Raw genomic sequence first — 19,076 nt, forward strand, 5'->3', positions numbered from 1 at the left:
TTTCTTTTGGCTCTACAACTCTCTCAAGTATTTCTACGCTGCAGATCAGCTGTGTTGGTTCCAAGCATGGGCACACTTTTTGTAGGAATACAGAAGTTCTAGAGTTGTGAAAATGTAGTGATAGATGAAAGGAATGTCTGACGGGAAGGTATATTCCAAATACAGTTAAACAAACTTTTTAGGTGCTGCTGCTGACCTTGTTCACAGCAGTCAACTGTTTGGTTTCTCTGCTTCTTCTAACCACCATCTGCTGTCGTTACCACACTACCCACAGAAATCACACAACCACACTTCAAACATTTATTCTTGAAGCCTAAAGTGGGAAAACCCCACAACATCATCAGGTCTTTGAAGCGTTCTGAGCAGAACCACCAAAGACATTTATACATCCGTCTTCTCAGGCGGCATCGTGATGCTGCCACCGCCGTGCTTCGCAGTGGGGACGGTGTGTTTGCGATGATGTTTGGTGTCATTTTAATGACGATGATGAAACTGAACTTCAAGAGTAAACTTGAGATTGAGAATGGACTCTTTTTGTCACCGAAATATAAAGTCCTGCGCCTCTATGGAAACAACACAACCATGATTAGAAGGGTCAATATGGAACTGCGGAACTTTTTGTATCATAGTTGACATTTTTGCTGTTTTCAGGCCTAAAATCAACATGGCCGCCTATAACCAAACACCACATGGCATTTTTACAGAAAGATTCTTATAAATATTATATATACAATTGAGTAAAGTTGAAATTGAAAATTATTTCTAAAGATATAGTAGTAAACCTGTTGACTACTTTATATTAAGTCAGAAAGCCTTGGAGTCTTCCAGTCTTTTCTTCAGGAGGAAATGACATCATGTGGAGCAGGTCATGTGATCTGGAATTAACACACTTCCTGGAGAGGAGTTTTTGGAACGGGGAACTTAGTGGAAAGAGATTTCTTGGACACAGATTTCCATAAAAAATGTGACGTATTGCCAAAAAAGAAATATCTGTCATGATTATCTCAACTTAATAAAAGAACACAATCAAACTATTTCTGAATCAGCTCATTTTATTATTGTTTAGCTCATTAGAAGATGGTTGTTATTAAATTCAGATGGTTATTTAGTTGACATTTTAGTGATATCCAGTCATTTTTTGTTAATAAGTGATTGTTTCCATAATAAATAATTATGGAATTTGTAAAGACATGATCATAATGAACTTTTAAACATTAGTGTTTTTTACTTTTAATAAAAATGGATGCAAGATATATTCCAAGGACATCAAAAGTCCCTCATTTCTATATTGACCCAGAAGTAGAGACGTCAGATATGTCGTCTGTGCAGTATGACAGTTATAAGGTCATAGATAAAGTGACAGAAACCCAGAAAAAACACTGGAATGAACATGCATAGCTTAGATTTTGCCTTGGTTTTTTATATTTATCTCCTATCTGCTTGTGTTTGCACAGCCTGCAGTTCAGCTGAAAAGTCCTGGAATTTTGTCACGTGACTTTTGCTCGCGGTTAAGTCACAGTGACAGCAGGAAGTGCAGAATCTTTTATTTACAGAATCTGATTGGAGCAAACACTTTATATTTGGCAAATTTGCAAATGAAAGTTGTAGAAAAAAGTGATTTCAGTGAAGGATCAGCACCAATATAAGAAAAAAACACATAATTTACTCAAAAAACTAGCTGCATATGAGCTTTAGAAAGATGTTTCAGCATGCTGAATTTATCTTCCAACAATTTGCTCCTCTGTACGCTCTTATTGAGGATTTATTTTGTTATTCGGGTTTGTTTTATTGTCTCTCTCCTCTCTTTCTGAGTTGCACTGAGGAGCACAGAAGTGTATTTTTTTTAACAGACTCTTGACATATTTTGCAAATTTTCTGAAAAATCATGATTTTCAGCTTAGATTTGGTTAATTTTTCCAACCTCCCACATGATTAGCTCAAAAACCACTGAAAAGTTGGAGTTTCTGTCAGTGATAAATGGTGTCATTTTGTTAATTTTGTGGCTCACAGATTAAAGAAGCTGAACTATTTTTGACCAAATAGCAGGAAGTAGAAGTTCTGCATAGTGACACAGCCATTGATTAGCTTGATAATTTATATTTGTAGCCGTGTTTAAAAGACTTATTGGGGTACAGTAATCGAGTGTTGCTTTTATTTTGCGAGTTACAGTACACGTCAGTCAGCCAGCCACTTAAACACTCAGCTGGAGTGTCAGATAGACAAGCCAGTTAGCCATCTAGTTAAACTGCCAGCAACTTCAGCCCACCAGCAATCCAGTCCGTCATTCAGCCAGTCAGTCAGACAGCATTAGTATGCATCCTGCCCTCAGCCTCTGTACGAGGTTTAACACACAGCAGCCAAGCAGGCAAATACACCAGAACGAGGAGGAGGAGGAGGAGGAGAAAGAGGAGGAGGAGAGGGCTGCTGGTGTTTTGACTGAGCGAGAGGCCACTTTCAAACAGTTGCATTCTCCAGGTCTGCCGGCGGTGACCTCTGAACCTCCAGACCCGGTGCGAGCGTTCGGTTCCTGGATGCTGGGCTCCTCTGCCGGCCGTGTGGGGAGACTGCAGCCTGCAGCTCCATGTGGAACTCATTTAACCGGAGAGCAGAGGAGGCCGAGTGCGTCTATACGGCACATGAGAGCCGAGAGGGGAGGGAGGCTTTGGCTTGCCCTGGAAAACAGGCAGGCGAAGACGTAGGAAGCAGACAGAAAAGGCAGAGCAGCTGACCAGACGTAGGAAAAAGACAGACTAGAGGATATTTTCTCTCTAGGAAAAAGGCAGAGATGCAGACAACTTGTCTGTTCGTACATTTTTCTTCTTTTTTTCCCCCTGTTTTGCTGCTTTGTGTTGCTCGATCTCAGCAGCTTTAAAGATTCTCAGCTTAGTTTGTCGCCTCATCTCCACGGCATATGTCCCGGGCTTTTTACCTGCCGAGACAGCATGCATGCTCAGTCGGAGAGATGTGAGTCACCACTATACATAGAATGACAGATCGATACAGAGAGGAGGGACAAAAAGAGAAAAAAATCAGCAAGGGAGGGTGGAATTAGATGCAACAAAAAGGAAGGGTTGCAGAGAAATTCAAACGGCAAAGTGAGGAAACGACACATGAGAGGAGATAGTTGTGTGTGTCCTTGCGAGTGTGTGTGTGTGTGTGTTTCTAGGGTAAACAGTGGTGGTCAGGAGTGTGTCGCTGAGCTATGAGAGCCCATGTCAAACAGAGCCTGGTATTTCCTTTTCACCCCCTTTTTTTCTCTCTCTCTCGCTCTCTCCTTCCCTCTATCACTTTCTCTTCTGATGCGTGATCTACCACTCTGTGGCATGTGGAAAAGGGGAACCATTGCCATGGCAACCCGAAAGCCCGACCGGAGCGAGAGGTGGGGGAGAGGAGGGGTTGGGCGCATGTCAACCCGGGGAGACCTAATGCACTGCCCACACACACAACCATGCAGCGAGTGATCAAGATTACAAAAGAGACTCTGTGCAGGGACTTACTTATAAGGTTATGGAGAGCAGAGCTGGAGATATGAGGGGCAGAGCCGCACTAACTGGAGTCAATAAGATTACTATGGACACAGCCGGCCAGGGGAAGGCTGCAGAAACACACTAACAATGACTAACGCTCAAACAGATCTATCATAATTCATCCCTTCTCTCCGTGTGTGTGTGTGTGTGTGTGTGTGTGTGTGTGTGTGTGTGTGTGTGTGTGTGTGTGTGTGTGTGTGTGTGTGTGTGTGTGTGTGTGTGTGTGTGTGTGTGTGTGTGTGTGTGTGTGTGTGTACATGCAACCACATCTACAAGATTGTTTTCTGGGGTGGCCTCGCCATGACAACTTGCATGTTTTAATGAGCTTGTGGTTCCTGGGGCGAATTAAATTTCTCCTCATAACATCGATCTTAAATTCACTGAGATTTCAACCATTATTGACGCTGTGGTACAAAAAAAAAAACAGAAAAGAGGAGGGTTCACGTTTTGCACCTTAACAAGCACGTCTGCGGCAGACAAAAGCAAACAGCAGGTCATCATTTGTGAGACGCAAACTGACCCCAGAGATGGAAGTGACAGCTGTTTTACTGGGCTGGGATGGCTGTGGTGAGCAGCCAGCCTTGAATAATGAGGGCTTTTGCCTCAGATGTACACATACACTTCTCTTCTCTCCTTTTTTTTCGTCTCCTCTCCTCTAAGATAATACAAATATATATAGATTTGCAGCAGTTGCGCTGTTGAAAGCTCGCAGTCTGAGCAGATCCTCCTTCTGTTCTGCCACAGTCCAGCCTTTAAGTAGGAAACCAGAGGCAAGACTTTGACCTCAGTGGAAAATGTGAAACTGTATGAGAAGCATTTTTTTTTATTTGGTGGGTCTGGATGTTTGTTATAATTAGAAAATGTTTTTTATACTGAGCAGAAAATGTTCCACCTGAACACGCTGGAAACTGAACCATAAAATGGTTTCTCAGTCAAACTGGGTCAAATTTTTAACCTTGATACCAGTTTAACCCTCTGAACTCCAAACACATTTTCACTCACTGTGGGCTCATTTTTAACCACAATATAAAGTCCTGCACCTCTATGGAACCAGCACGACCATGGCTAGAAGGAGACAGAACTCAGAAATGTCTAATGTGTAAAGTGACAAAGGTTTGATGCCATAAGGCAGGAAAAGAAAACTGACATTATTTATTTACCAAAAATTGGAATTAACGTGTACAACATCCACATGTGTTACCAATACTGGAAAAAGGTGGTTCTATATGCTGTAGATATATCACTAATCTCTGCTCTGTGAGTACACAGCCTGCAGTTCATCCGAATATTCCTGAAGTGTTTTAACTGTTGGTCGCAGCTAAGTCACTAATGACATCTCAAGTGCCGCTTGTTTGATTCTTACAGTATCTGGCATTTTTTCAATATTTTATATTGATGAAATATGACTACTTAAAGCTTAGATTTGATTGACTTTCTTGGCAATACCGAAATTTAAGTTCAAGGATCGCTGGAAAGTTAGAAAAACTCCCTTTTTGTACAGTTTCTTGTTCTAATAAGTGGTGTAATTTTGGTGATTATTCAACTTTTTAGGTAGCTTTTGGGGTTCAGATGTTTTTAATTTTAAAAAAAGTCCAAAATTTGAAAAATAGTTAGATTTTTTTAGATGAATAAGCTTATTTACTATCCTGCTGAAAGTTAGATGAGAAGATTGATACCACTCAGGTCATGTTCGTACTACAACTATGAAGCCACATCTATCAACCATTAGCTTAGCTTAGCATAAAATGATAAAAGATTGAAACAGCTTGCCCACTTCTGTTCAAATTTAAAAACAAAACCACACTATGTTCCCTACCTGTTTCTGTAGGTGAGTCATACAGATCTAACCCATCGTTCAGCCCATGTCAACTGCAGGTTAAATACAGTTTTACTTTTTAAGTAACTAGATCGGCAGTCGGAGAGCGTGGTGTTTCGCCAAAAGTCAACGCTGTATCTTGAGATTTTAATATAAGTGATCCAGATCCACACTCGATAGTTTATGTACAACTCTGCTTGTGGACAGGCAGACAGAAAAACTTCAATTCCCTGTATCTCCATGCAGACAAAGGGATCCATTTCGTTCATAGAAACTGTGACAACTGTAATACGATCCGAGCCGGGAGTTCTGTAATCTGTTGCACCATTGTCTGTTTCTAGTCTTTATGCTATGCTAGGCTAACCAGTGGCTGTTGGTAGCAATCTTTTCACTCGAACCCCCTCTTTTTGGCCACTTCTTTAACTATTATCATTATATTATTGTTACACTGTGTTTCAATGATCGGACGCTGAAATGTGTGGAATGGCTGCTCGAAGTGTTGCATCCTCCTGCTGTCACATTGGTTCAGTAGCGTAAACCGTCGTCTTCAGTTCTCCCTGCAGACTTTCAAATGACTTCGAGTCCAGGCTTTGAGCGGGCCACTCGAGGATACTCAGGGATTTGTTCCAAAGCCAGTCCATTATCCTGGCTGTGCGGTTCAGGGCGTTGTGTCGCTGGAAGGCTCCGTTCTGTGGGCTTTTCTTCAGTGACCTCTCTGCATCGTGCTTCAGTGTGGTGGCCACGTTCGCCAGGTGATCAGCAACACCTGCTTTTTTTTTTTTGGGCCAGTTAAAATGCCAGACTGTCAGGGCTGAGAATTCAATCCGAGTCTCATTAGATCACAGGACGTAGTATTTGGTAAACTCCAGGTGGGTTTGCCATATGTCTGTTTTTTCAGCGCAGTGAGATGGAGTGCTGTAGAGTCGTCCTTCTGTCAGGTTCTTTGGTTTCTTTGTAAACTGGTTAGCGTGACCGCCGGGTAGACTTCCTCCTCCCTGACCAGAGCGCCTCTTGCCTGGTTACTGACTTTGACCAGATGGACGACTGTTGGAAGTTTCCCACCACCCCTGGGAACTTATATTAATTGTTCTGCACTCTTTTTTTTACTACCTCATCTTAAAACAGTCTGATTTTGGACAGATCTGTGCTAAAGCTGCAACAAATAATTGATTAATCAACAACATGTAGATATTTTAATAATCAGATAAATGGTTTTAGCAATTTTAAGGCAAAATTCTCTCATAAATTTGAATGTTTTCAATATTTTCTTCTGTGTGACAGCAAACTGAATATTTTACAACTCATCTATTGCTTTTATCTGTTTTTTGCAACATCTGGTGTTAGAAGCCAGTCTGTAAATGGCAAAAACTGCAGTTCCTCGAGTGGCCACTAGAGGCTGGTATCAAAAACGTGTAAATCCCCATAGACTCCCATGTTAAAATGTCTGACTTTAGAGGAGAAACAAACATGTTTAGAGTCTGGTACAGAAACAGTTATGGTCTCTATGGCCAATTCTCCCACTTATGACAACTGTGCAGCAATTTATGTATTTTTTAATATATCTTGCCTGTCTAAAATAGCTTCACATTTAAAGTTATGCATAATTATAGGCCGTTTTGAGTGACATGTAGGTGGTGTTATTGGACATCTAATAGCCTGCCTTAGCTCCACTGCCATTCCACCTCTGATCATTTTTGGATTAAGTAAAAGTGGTCAAAATAATTGGAACCTCCGCACTGAGCTTTTAAACTGCTGTTCAGGAAAAAAACGGGTGATGATGGATGGTTCATTCATCTTTATATAAAGTCTATAGTTCTATATCATTGTAACTGCAGCATAGAGTTGTTTTACATTGTTTAAGCAGATTTGTAGGTGAGCTAGTGTACTTTTGGAGTTACATCTGAGCCATTTTAATTCATGAAGGGAATTATTTCGATTGAATATAAACTTTGACAAGTTTTGTTATGACTTTAATTAGTTGTTTGTTGCAGCCTTAATCTAAATACACTTTAGACTTTGGGAGATTGTGGTAGACCTCTGTTTTCTGACAGAAAAATCTATTTAAAAAGTAATTTTACGTCCAAGCTAGACAAATGTGCCTCTCAGATTTCCAAACCTGCAGTATCCCTCTTTGACTTCCATCCTCTGCTGTTCATCCCACAGCTTCAGACAGCCCAGACTTAGCCGAGCCCAGCGGTCGTTGGTAATTGAATGATTCGCAGCGGCCTTAACTCATTTATGACGCTTTCCCGCTCAATTTAACCTTGCCTTGCTCATCAATATTGCCCTGTTGGCCTCCTCAGATGGTCAGTGAATGCTCATCGAGCTGCTCCGGGGGTCTTATCGCGGTCCCATCAGGTTTAGGAGGAGCTTTTGCTGTGTCTCCTCTCTACTTTCACACTGATTTGTTTGTTGCGCGTGCCTAATCTTGCGTGGATCTGTGTGTACATATTGTTTAACTTTGTTTGTCTGCTGCTCTGTCTTTCAGTTCCTCGCGGTGTGATCCAAAATGGCGCCCGTGTCAGGAGCCAGGCCCTCTTCCCTGTTATCAGACCCCTACCTGTAAGCCCTGTGGGGAGCAGAACCTCGGCCATAAGGTGGGTAAACTTTGCTCGCGTCGCCCTCAACCATATAATTAGTGTCAGTCAGGACTTTCCCTCACAGACACACCCAAAGCCACATACAGAAAACACACAAAACAGACGCAGGACCAAAATTTTCCACTCATAGTTTACATAATTACATCTTTATTGTGTTCAGAAGTCGGAGGCATTCACACGCTCCCCGCTGTGCAGAACATTTTATCCAGGTGTGTTTATATAACGGTCTCTCACACACAAACAGGTTTATTAGAGGGAGAGGCCTCATGATTCAAAGAACATTTGGAGCATGCATGGACATGCACATCCATCACAGGAGCATAAGAGTATGATGGTCTGCACCGCATAATGAATTAAACATACCCAAAGGCTCACTAAGCGTATGCAGTGAATATTTGATCACTGTAAGGGGCGCATGTTTTTCTTATAAGATATTAATATGCTAACCCTCTCATTCTGAAGGAGAAAATGTCCGGGGGACAGGCCACGCTGCCGAAGCTCCCTTTGATTTATCGCTTGTGAGGACACCCCCCTGTCCTTTAATGCTTTACAGAGTAAAGTGTCTCCTGACTAACAGAGCAAAATATGTGTTGCAGTCTAACGTACAGTGGACAGTGGCTAAATGGCCTCGCTGCAGAATTGTCACTCGGTGCTGTTCTGACTTTCGAGTTTGCAAGGTTCTTTTTGTGCTGAGCAAGTTCCCCAACCTTAGAGAGAATGAGAGCTGCTCAGAATGCACTGTGTCATTTGAAAAATGCATCGGTGGCAATCTGAAAATGAGTCTGCTCATTTCTAAAGGGAACGGCTGACTCTTTCTGGAGATACAAGGTTTTATCCTGACCCGGGAAATGTGCACACGAGGCCCAAGGGGGCGATTTGAGGGTGATAGATTATCACCTGAACTCTTTTTTTTTTTGCTTTCTAGCCAAATGCAAACCAGAGTGGCTTCAGTGGAGCGTACAGAAGCAGGCAGGCCGGCCACCTGGCTGGCAGCGTGACAGCAGGAGTAACAATATCACACTCTGTGTCTTTGCTCCATGCAGATCATCCCTGGGAGATTATCTGAGCCGGGGACAGGACAGCCCATCCCGCTACTCTCCTCTGCCCTGCAGCGAGGACCTCCAGGACGACCACACCTACAGCACCGCCAAATCCCCCAGCAGGCTGTGCTCCTCCCAGGTCGCCGCCCCTTCCTCCCCGCTGGACGACGACGACATCATCGCCGTGGAGATCCAATCAGACGTCAAACCCGAGCCCCGGGAGATCCCACTGGATTCTCACATCACCACTGCCGCCACTACTACCTACATTTCCCAGCAGCCCCTCCGCGGACAGAGACGTAGCTCGGGGACGGGAGCTGGGACTCTGGCGGGGAGCAGTTTGCCCTGGACCAAAAACCGAGCGAGGGGCATTAGCGACACGCTGCCGCTGAAGAAACGGCGTGCGGCTGCGGTGGAGAAGCCGCCGGAGAGCGACGACGAGGAGATGAAGGAGGCGGCGGGGTCGCTGCTCCACCTGGCGGGGGTCAGAGCCTGCCTCAACAACATCACAAACCGCACCGCCAAGGGCCAGAAGGAGCAGAAAGAGGCCCTGAGAAACTAAGACACACACATAGAACAAACACACGGTCATGCAAAGCGCACACACAAACACACAGACACACGTACGACACACAAATAGGTCAACAGGTAACGTTACTACAGCATTAGTCTCAACGGACACTCGTCATCTCCCTCTATCTATCTGCAGGGCATTAGGTGAATCCTACTTATTTGTGGCAATATCAAAAATCTATGTTTTCCTACATGTTCAGCAACACTAACATCATTGGGTATTTCTCATGTGTCTTTGTTGTTTTTGTTGTTTAAAAGGGGATGAAAGCCATACAAAAAAAAAATCAGCATGTTTTGTCACTAATTTGAACAAGTCGAACAAAACCGAGTCACATCGAGGAGCCGTTCAGTTCAGGAAGCGGAAGATGGCTGTTTGTCTTACCTGTTTGTTTCTATGTGAATCTGTAGCAATCTTGCAGTGATGCCAGCGACGATGGCAGCGCCGACGAGACCCCAGCCTATTTAACAAGACTTAGAGCTCTCTCGGCCCGCTCACTAGCATCACTCTCCTACATCCACGAGCACAAATGTGAGACTGTGCCAAAGAATAAACGACCAGGTTGCTTCATGTAGCCGATACGACAGCTGACGAGAAAAAGGAAAAAAAAAGACGACAAAAAAGAAACGAAGGCATAGTAGTGAAGCGCTAGAGAGAGTGACCTTAAGTGTCAAACTAAATGTAAAACCCAATGTGATATATATTCATGCACTTAAGATCATTTTACGCCACTTATAATAAAAGCATCATGGGTAAAGACATGGTTTATTTCAAGAGCACTCATAGTATTTAAGAATAAATATATTAAAATAAAAAATGGTCATGTTTATCACCATAGAGATGGATAGTGTGCCGGGTCTGAGGCAATATCTCCTTCATTTTGTTGTTGTTGTTGCATAATGTAAACGTCCCTGAACTCCCCCCAGTACTTCTGTCCATAGACGTAGACACCTGGTATAGATATCATAGCTACCAGTAGCTACCACACCTTCCTCTTCATTTGACAATGTCAAAGAACTATATACATAAACTGTGGGTTTAGATTTCTGTTTGTGTCTGTTTACCCTCACTCTACCCTCATAAAGATATAAGCAATTTGTCCCGCGTGGACAACTCTGTAAAAAGGTTAGAAAATATTTTATTTTTTTCCTTTCTTAATTGAAGCAATTTGACCTGCAGGACTTTCTCAGTTATATTGCATGGGTGCTTGTAAATAAGATAAAAAGCAAATCTTTTTTATTCAAAGATCATGTAAGATAAACGATGTATTTAGCATGAAGCATGACTTATTTTCATATAAACCTTGATCCTAGAGGAAAGAAAAAAAGTTTTGCCGCCAATTCTTATACCCGTGATTATATTGGAGGTTTCTTTTTTCTTTTCTTTTCTTTTTTTCTTCGAATCTTTTGGGTTCTCTTTTGTGAGCGGGGGGCTTTCAGAGACACGTCTTCAGGGAGGAACGTGGGAGATCACTCTGCAATTAGAGGCCCCCGAAGGTGCCACCTCTGGGCTTCGGGTTCAGGCTTTGTAGGCCGGCTGAATCACCTCTTAGGGGTGGGCTTCCATCTTCTTCTGCCTGTACAGTGATTTTTTGGTGTTCAGTGTTAACCCCAGTGTTATTTCAGAACACGTCTGTGGAGTGTGTGAGTTTGTGTGCCCAGGAACACACACCCTTTAACATTGTGCCTGCCTGCCTGCCTGCCCTCAGTACCTCTGTTGTCACGACAGAACTGTCTTTATTTATAACAGTATTGTTCTTTTGGTTGTTTTTTTTTCTTCTTCTCCAGTGTGTAAATGTACATGTGTCCTTACTTTCCATCGACATTGTTCAGTGTAACTGTTTGAATCGGACGGGCATGGGGGAAAACTCTCCTGAAAGAACCTCATATCTCCAAAAAGGCTACTTGGGAGGAATTGAAAAGGAGGTTTGTTTTCTAATTTACATACAGTATTTTTAACCCTTCGGTGAATGGAATTAGTTGCTCAAGAGCCCAATGTGGAGATCAGAGGTTGTTTTTTATTTTTATTTTTTACATTTTGCCACTCTGCAAGGTGTGTCTCACTAAAAGGGTCATGAAAACACCGACTTGATTGAAATCCACGAGGGCAGCTGTGAGCTTCTTTGCATCAGAGGTGAAGTAGATCCTGCATTAAAAAGTGTTATTTCCCCTCATTTGCAGAGATAAAAAAAAACAGCTTTCTAGGTGAAATCAAGGGTTGTAGCAGCAGAGTCAGACAAGGTTTTGTTGAAGCTGAATAGATGCTGCGAGCCGAGCAGGAAAACAAATGCATGTCCCATCCACCGGTACGGTCTTCTGCCACCTGTAGCATGCATCACTGGCTTTGCATTTTGTATGGTATCCATGCCGACATGTAAAAAAGGCTAAAAGGAGACACTGTCAGTGTTCTTGTCGTGTGCCATCCGTCTCTCGTCTGATATGTGTCTGAGTGCTGCCGTGGCCCAGGTCAGGCACTCCGCTGTATTTGATGTAACATCCACCGTCGTGGTGACCAGTAACGTGTTCGGTTGGCAAGAGGCATGTCGAAGGGAGAATGTGTTGCTTTGGAAACCGCTTTTTTTGTTTCCTCTGACTCAGTGACGGATGAACTCCTGACCTGTGAGTCCTGGAAAAAAAAAAAACAAGAAAACAGAGCAGCACATAGAATATACCTGGGACATTTCAAAGCAAAGAAAAACACTTCACTGCCTGAAAAAGCCCCATAAACAAGTGTTTCTTTCAAACCTGCCAAACATACGACAAAACGCTCTAAAAGAAATAAGTTGCCATTTTTTTTGTTTGACAATGTTTTTAATGCCGCGTTTTTTATTTTCTGTTTTGCTTTTCTCTCTCTCTGACAAAAATTATCTACAATACTGCCTTTTTTTTTGGATGACTGTCTGAGCTGAATATTGGAAAGCCATAGGTTAGAGATGTCAAAATGCAAAACTGTTATTGGTCTGTGAGATGTGATGCAGAGTTACACCCAGGTGTTGGTTCTTTTTTCTTTTCAGTAAATGTTCAACTTTTCTCCTTATTGTGCAATCATATTGCCAAAGAATGATTTCAAGACCTATTTCATCACTACATGTAAATATCAACGTTGTCCAATACCGTGGCAAAAAATATATAAATGTTGTTTTATTTTGTTTTCCATTTTCTGAAAAACTACAATGATGTTTATGTGATGTATTGTCTTCCAGTTGGTTGCAATAATAAAAAATACAAGTTGCAGAAGATCAGCTCGGCTGTTATTTTTCATCTAGAGAGTGCCAAAGTCATTAGCAGATACTGAGTTTGTGTTGGTAGCACTTTTTCTGGTCGCCAGTTCTAGATGATTTCTGAAAAAAATAACTCTTTGAGTGAGCTGAAAATAATCATGGTAAGAATTTTCACATGATTAAACTGCTTTCATAAAGCACGAAATAATTATTTTCATCCAACTCAACAAACTTGAGTTAACTCAGTTCTCTTAAGTTCAGTGCACTTTTTTTTACTTAATTTAAAACAAGTGAAATTTACTTGAGTTAACTTCATTTGTTAGGATTCATTTAACTCATTTCTGAAGGGTTGATAAACCTTTTTCAATATAGTTGGTCAAGTATAATTCAGATTTGTCAGGTAAAGTTAAATAAATCAAGTTAATCTAATTCAAGTAAATCCGGTTATTTGAACTCAAATGCATACTGTCTGAAGAAAGAAACTTAATTATGTGGAAATTCTTTCCATGATTTTTTCAAGTTCATTCAAAGCATGTTCATTATAAGAATAGAACTGAAGTAAGTTCACCGTCAATACCAAATAATACAACCAGCTTGGTGTCAAGGGCTAAAGAAACAGTTTAAAAGGAATGAGTTGACAGCAAAATCTATTTCTCAAAACACAGTACAGTCCAACGCTGGAAGCTGTCAAACACAAAACAGTTTGTTCCTAAATGTTTCAACACCACGATAAACAACATAAAGCACACTACTTCCCTTATTTATTAAAATGCCAACAAAATTAATTGAAGTGCGCAGTACTTAGCATTTGATGTGGCAGATTCTTCCAGATGTGAGCGAAAACACGATCGGTTTGATTCATCTTAATGTGATTGAATCTTGTTCATTTTAAATTGTTGAATTTTATGCAATTCCGACACGACTTGATCGAGTTCAGCATCGAAACTTCAAATGATCATGTACACAATATATGTTTCGCTTCAGTAAGCTCATTTTTTGAGCGTATAGAAAAGGATTCCATGAATGCATGTCTCCGTCTCTCATTCCCCACTTCAGCATGCACCACACGCTAACCCCCATTTACTGGTAAAGTGGTAGCTTTGTGAGACTGGAGACTCTTTAATTTGCTCTCAAGACTGACCCCAATCATTAACCTCACATATTCCCATCAACAAGGGTCTTATCATAACCATGCCTCTTCCTGCAGTTAATTATTCATTTACTTCCTCTAATCATTTAAGTTCAATACTTCTGATTAAAGTCAAACTCGGCTCCCCCCTACTCCCCTCCTCAGGGAGGGAAGTAAAAGAGTTAAGTGTACCAAAGAGTTGCTCAATGTCTTATCAATCCGAGCGATGCCATTTTGGAGCCGTGTGGCAGTGGAAGCCCATTCATAATTGAAGCAGAGACTGGCTTAATCTTGAGCCAGTGCCTCCCTGTGCAGCACGCTCCCACCACAACACAACTGGAGCTAGCAGCTCCTCTGTTGCTATGCAACTACAGCAAAGACGAAGGTGGGGGGGTGTGAGGAAAAAGTGTGCATTCTCTAGATCTTTAGAGGGCATCATACTACTCAGTTACAGAGAGTGAGACTCAAAGGTAGAACGACGCGTTGCAGATAACACGTTTGATCATATCTATTAGATTTAGAAGCAGCGATTAGACACAGGGCTCCACTCATATTCTTCATCCCACTTCAGTTTTTATTTACCCTCCAAAGAAAAGAAAAAAAGGTTACAAGTGAATTCAAAATCCTCATCAGGGGTCAGGTGGGTCTTTGATTTCATCTCAGGGAAATAAATTGAATCAATCGGGATGCTGTGACATCCTGTTTCAGAGCAGCCACACTCAAGTGCTGAGTGGATTGATGCTCGGAGTGCTGTGTGGTTCCCCCGGTCTATATCATCCATATCCACAGAATGACCAGCCAGGCAAGTTTCCATGGAGACAGAAGTGGAGGTAACGTTCTCTTGTCAGCTCTCATTTATGGCAAAGCTTTATTGTTTTTCAGGAAATTTCCCTCAATGGCAGTCAGAGGAAGTGTGTTTTTAAAGGAGAAAGAGAAACCTCTGAGCTCCGGTCATCTGAAAACCCACCTCAATCTCCTCTTATTAAATATCATGTAAAAGAGTTACATGCTGAAGTGAATGGATTGTGTGTGTGTATGTGTCTTGGAACTGGAAGCAGCTTGTTTTCCTGCGTGCTACGTGGTGTGATCACACTCTTGTGGCAGCATGATGTTACTACATGAAAGGTGCCGTTAAAACACAAACAGAGGCATCACATCTCACTAAGAGTCATTTTTACAGAACAGAAATTCAATTTACATAGTTATGAGGTTAATGGGCCGTGTATTTTTCTGGCAATTGGATTTTCCGTTCCGAAACGGATATTGAAAAACAAAAAAACGAGTGGTGATTGATTTTCATTTTAAAATATAAAAATTAAAATTGAAATACAAGGCATTTTTCCTTTTCATGATCAAAAAGCGATATACGAAATTTTTAAAATGCTTTGATTTTTATTTTATATTTAGAATAATAATAAAAGTAAAATCAGTAAGAGACAGAAATGAAAGAAGGGTCCGATTTATCAATTTCTGAGACCGGAAGTGGTCATCAGCAAGTGTGGAGCATAGACTGTACGGTGCATAGACTCCTTGTTTTGTCTTCGTGTGGATGGGCCCTAAAACAATGGAGCCAAACCCGGTTCAGTGAAGAGAAGCAGAGGAAATGTTTGAGTGCAGACATAAAGCAGGAAGACACTGAGCAGCTGTTCCTGATAACACCAAGCAGCCACCTGGACAGCCAATAGGAACACAGCTTACTGGAAGTCCAGAGGGCTGGCTGAGTGAAGTAAATTTAGTTTAAAGTTGAAGCAGAAAGTTAAAGAAAGTTGAAAACCACCTTCTGATACCTGAAATCTCTGAGTTTTCACACAAAGAACACCTGAACATGTCAGACTGGTTCCATAGTAGAACCTTCACTGTAAAAACGTCATAGTATGGTGTATTGCTCAACAAACATTACAATCGGCTTTTTTTGGTCACCAAGGAGCGACACAAAAACAGGACAAACGCTGGTTTCCAGGGTTTAGGCAGGTATTTATTTGAAAGAGTAAGTTTACAACAACACAACATGTGAGCAGAAAAATCAAAAAGTCTGTCTTTAGTTCAGCTGAAAATATTAGTTTTGGGATTTTTTATTGACCAAACCTTTCAGGAAGTAGGTGATGCTCTACTCAACATCCTGGAACATTTATCCAAAAGGTTGGTTTAATGGTATATTCCCAGAAGAGCCCTTGAACATTGGGCTTAATGGTATATTTCACCCAAAATACTTGTACATATACCAAGAAGTCAGCGTAAAGGAAATGTAGACCTTAAAGGATTGTTTAAAGGAACATTTAAACTATTATTGTCATTATTTAATAACCTGTTATCAGTCAGTACCCTGGCAAACTTATTTTCACCAGTTTTTTTTTAGTGGAAGTCACAAAGCAGCTCTTGGTTTTTACCGGCGTTGCTGAGTCAAACACAGTTTCAACACAGACACGTTCACATGCATCCACAAACCTCTCAGCACTCAAACACTCACAGACAGGCGGCCGGCCGGGCCGAGGCTCAGCGGCATCCTCAGACCCATGAGTGGGGGAGTCGGTGAACTTGTTGGTCCTGTTTGAAGGCCTCCGTGTGGTCCAATAGAAGTCTGTGTAGTCGGTGTTGGCTTTGAACCGCAGCGACTGGCCAGCATCAGGTGGACCGGCTTGTCCTTGTAGGACTCCTCCTGTAGCCTTGAGGGGACCACAGGAACATTCAGTATATATATATATATATATATATATATATATGTAGAAGTACAAGATACTTCAGAGCCGTTCTACCAAGAGGAAGAACACCAGATAGAACGGCTCTGAAGTACGTTGCACTTCTATGTATATATATTACAGGGTTAAGACTCTACAATATTATTAAACAAATTTATCCGACTAAAGTGAAGATCCTGCAATGGTATTTAATATATAAATAAACATCAACACCCTGCATTCTTGTGTAAAATACACATTTATCTGATTAATTTAGATATTAAAGTTAAAACCATACAATGTTATATAAATTACAATGTCTCCTGACTTACTCAAACAATAACATTCAGATCTTACAATATTGATGAATATACCAATTTCCCCAACTAATTTCAATATAATGATTAAAGTTCCACAATATTCTGAATGAGGAACACATACTGTACAAGGAATCTGACTCCAGTGTTTCCTTTGTTCTCAAAGTACTTAAACACAATAAAAAAAGCCCCCATGTTACGGCGGGTACCAGAGGCTGAGATGCAGGAAATGAGGGAGTAGTCAGATTTGCAACAACAAATTTATTCACAGAACCAGGAAGAATACAGAACTACAACCGGAACCGGAACTAGCTGTACAACTCAGGGTGAACCCAGGGAACCAACCTCAGAGCCTCTAGGTGGACTAATAACAAAACAAACCCAAAAGCTAAGGTTAACCCACTGTTGGTAACACCAAGGCAGGAGAACAAAATAACAAGGGAAATCTAACTAACACAAACTAAGCAACCAGAACTCTGCACTAAAACCCAAAAGCTCAACCCAAACTGCTCTTGACTATAGGGAACCAGAATCCACAGTGGACCAGGAGCGGACCAAGGAGCCGGAGGAGTCAGGTAACCAAAAGCAAGCAGAGGTCAGCATGGAGGGAAAAAGATGGTCTGGCCTCAAATGACTGACGACGGTTCTTATAGGATGCCAGAACCTGATTAGCTGGCCTCCACCTGCACATGATCTGCTGATGACAGATGACACACACCTGGACTCCTTATCAGCACAGCACACACCTGCAAAGAACGAGAGAGAGCAAGGCCGAGGGAGGAGAGAGAGCCCTGCCACAGCTCACAGCCTAAGCTGTGGCTGCAACAAAACATGTGAGTTTGCATGTTTTAACACCTTATTTTGCAAAGACATTCTTGCCATCTGCAGATTGCACTTTAAAGAAAAGAGCCTTTAATTGTCACATTGAGATAAAACGGAATAAAAAGTTCCCTCTCCAGACTTTGCAGTAGAGCCTGGAAGTTGCCTGATCTCAGAGCAGCTCTGTGTCCCAGCAGGGCCATATATTCACCATGCCTGTTTGCCTGTAGTGGGAAAACAAATTATATGTAAATATAAGTAAATGGAGTGCGAGATTTCCCTGGTCGATATAGTGCTTTGAATTTCATTATGTAACAAGCTGTCCGGCCCTTGATCGCTAGATGTGATAAAGATGAAATGTAATAGTTTACGCCACCATGAATCTGATTGTAACATCCACACTATTAGAAAGGCTGATCGAGCATTTATGACTATTTGCTTGGTATCATAAAGGGAAGTGGGCTGTTTGATTAATACGAGCAGCTGGCCAGCTCCAGGTTCAGCACATTCTGATGTTGCATGTAACTTACAGAGGTGCTAATGGGCCGGTTTATATACTAAAATTTCATCTGGCACGCATGTGAGATAAGCACAATTATGACTAACACATTCTGCATTTCCCCCAAGTGCTGCGTTTGATGTGCACGCTGTGAAAATGTGGGTGAGTAATGTTTTTGTTTTCACCAGAGAAATATTCACTTTGGTGACAAGATGGTGTCTGCTAATGTGGTTTATACAAAAGTGTAAAAGTGGTTGGTTTCCTCATTCAAAAAAAAAAACCCCAACATATAAAACTTGCTCAGATTTACACTGCAGGGATGCATTATACCGAGACTTCACCCATTCAATCAGTGTATCAGCTCAGCAGTTTTTCTTTTGCACTCATTTTTTCAGCAGTCTCGCCATTGAAACAAACCAGTAAAGGTGTAAGCTCTGTTGAATTTACCTCAGGATTAATGAAGTATCTGTCTATCTACAAATACTGTTGCACCTCGACTGTTTTTGCTGCAACTTTGCTGATTGTATATAAATATATCCGAGGACCCGTCCAATGCTGCTTGCAGCTTTAATTTTTATCTCATATCTGTGTTATATTACTGACTCATATGTGGAAAGTATAGCATCTGGAACAATGTAATTAGATTCTGTTATGGGTCATAATATTTACAGTTTGCCTAATTCAGTAAACAGGATCAGAGCATTAGGAAGCTAATGCGATTTGTCCACATATATTTACTGCTTGTTTTGATTCCGAAATACATTTCCCATGAGCAGCTGCTGCTGTGATTAGTCATCATATCCCACAGGAAATCTCGCGATAAGTGCGACTTGACCCTGCCCTATGTCTCGCGCACTCGCAGC

The 19,076-nt window shown here is 41.6% G+C and overlaps 1 protein-coding gene across 1 annotated transcript in view; it reads left to right on the top strand.

The window, feature by feature from the left end:
• LOC110965788 (forkhead box protein N3) overlaps positions 1–12,792 on the top strand; it is an 84,507-nt gene extending 71,715 nt beyond the window's left edge. Inside the window, exons 5-6 of the mRNA XM_051936591.1 lie at positions 7,832–7,940; positions 8,987–12,792. Coding sequence (XP_051792551.1) covers positions 7,832–7,940; positions 8,987–9,545 — 668 coding nt within the window. The 3' untranslated portion in view covers positions 9,546–12,792. The remainder of the gene's footprint in view (positions 1–7,831; positions 7,941–8,986) is intronic.
• The last annotated feature ends 6,284 nt before the right edge of the window (positions 12,793–19,076 follow it).

The sequence above is a fragment of the Acanthochromis polyacanthus genome, chromosome 16 (genome assembly GCF_021347895.1).
Source record: "Acanthochromis polyacanthus isolate Apoly-LR-REF ecotype Palm Island chromosome 16, KAUST_Apoly_ChrSc, whole genome shotgun sequence".
Taxonomy (NCBI): domain Eukaryota; kingdom Metazoa; phylum Chordata; class Actinopteri; family Pomacentridae; genus Acanthochromis; species Acanthochromis polyacanthus.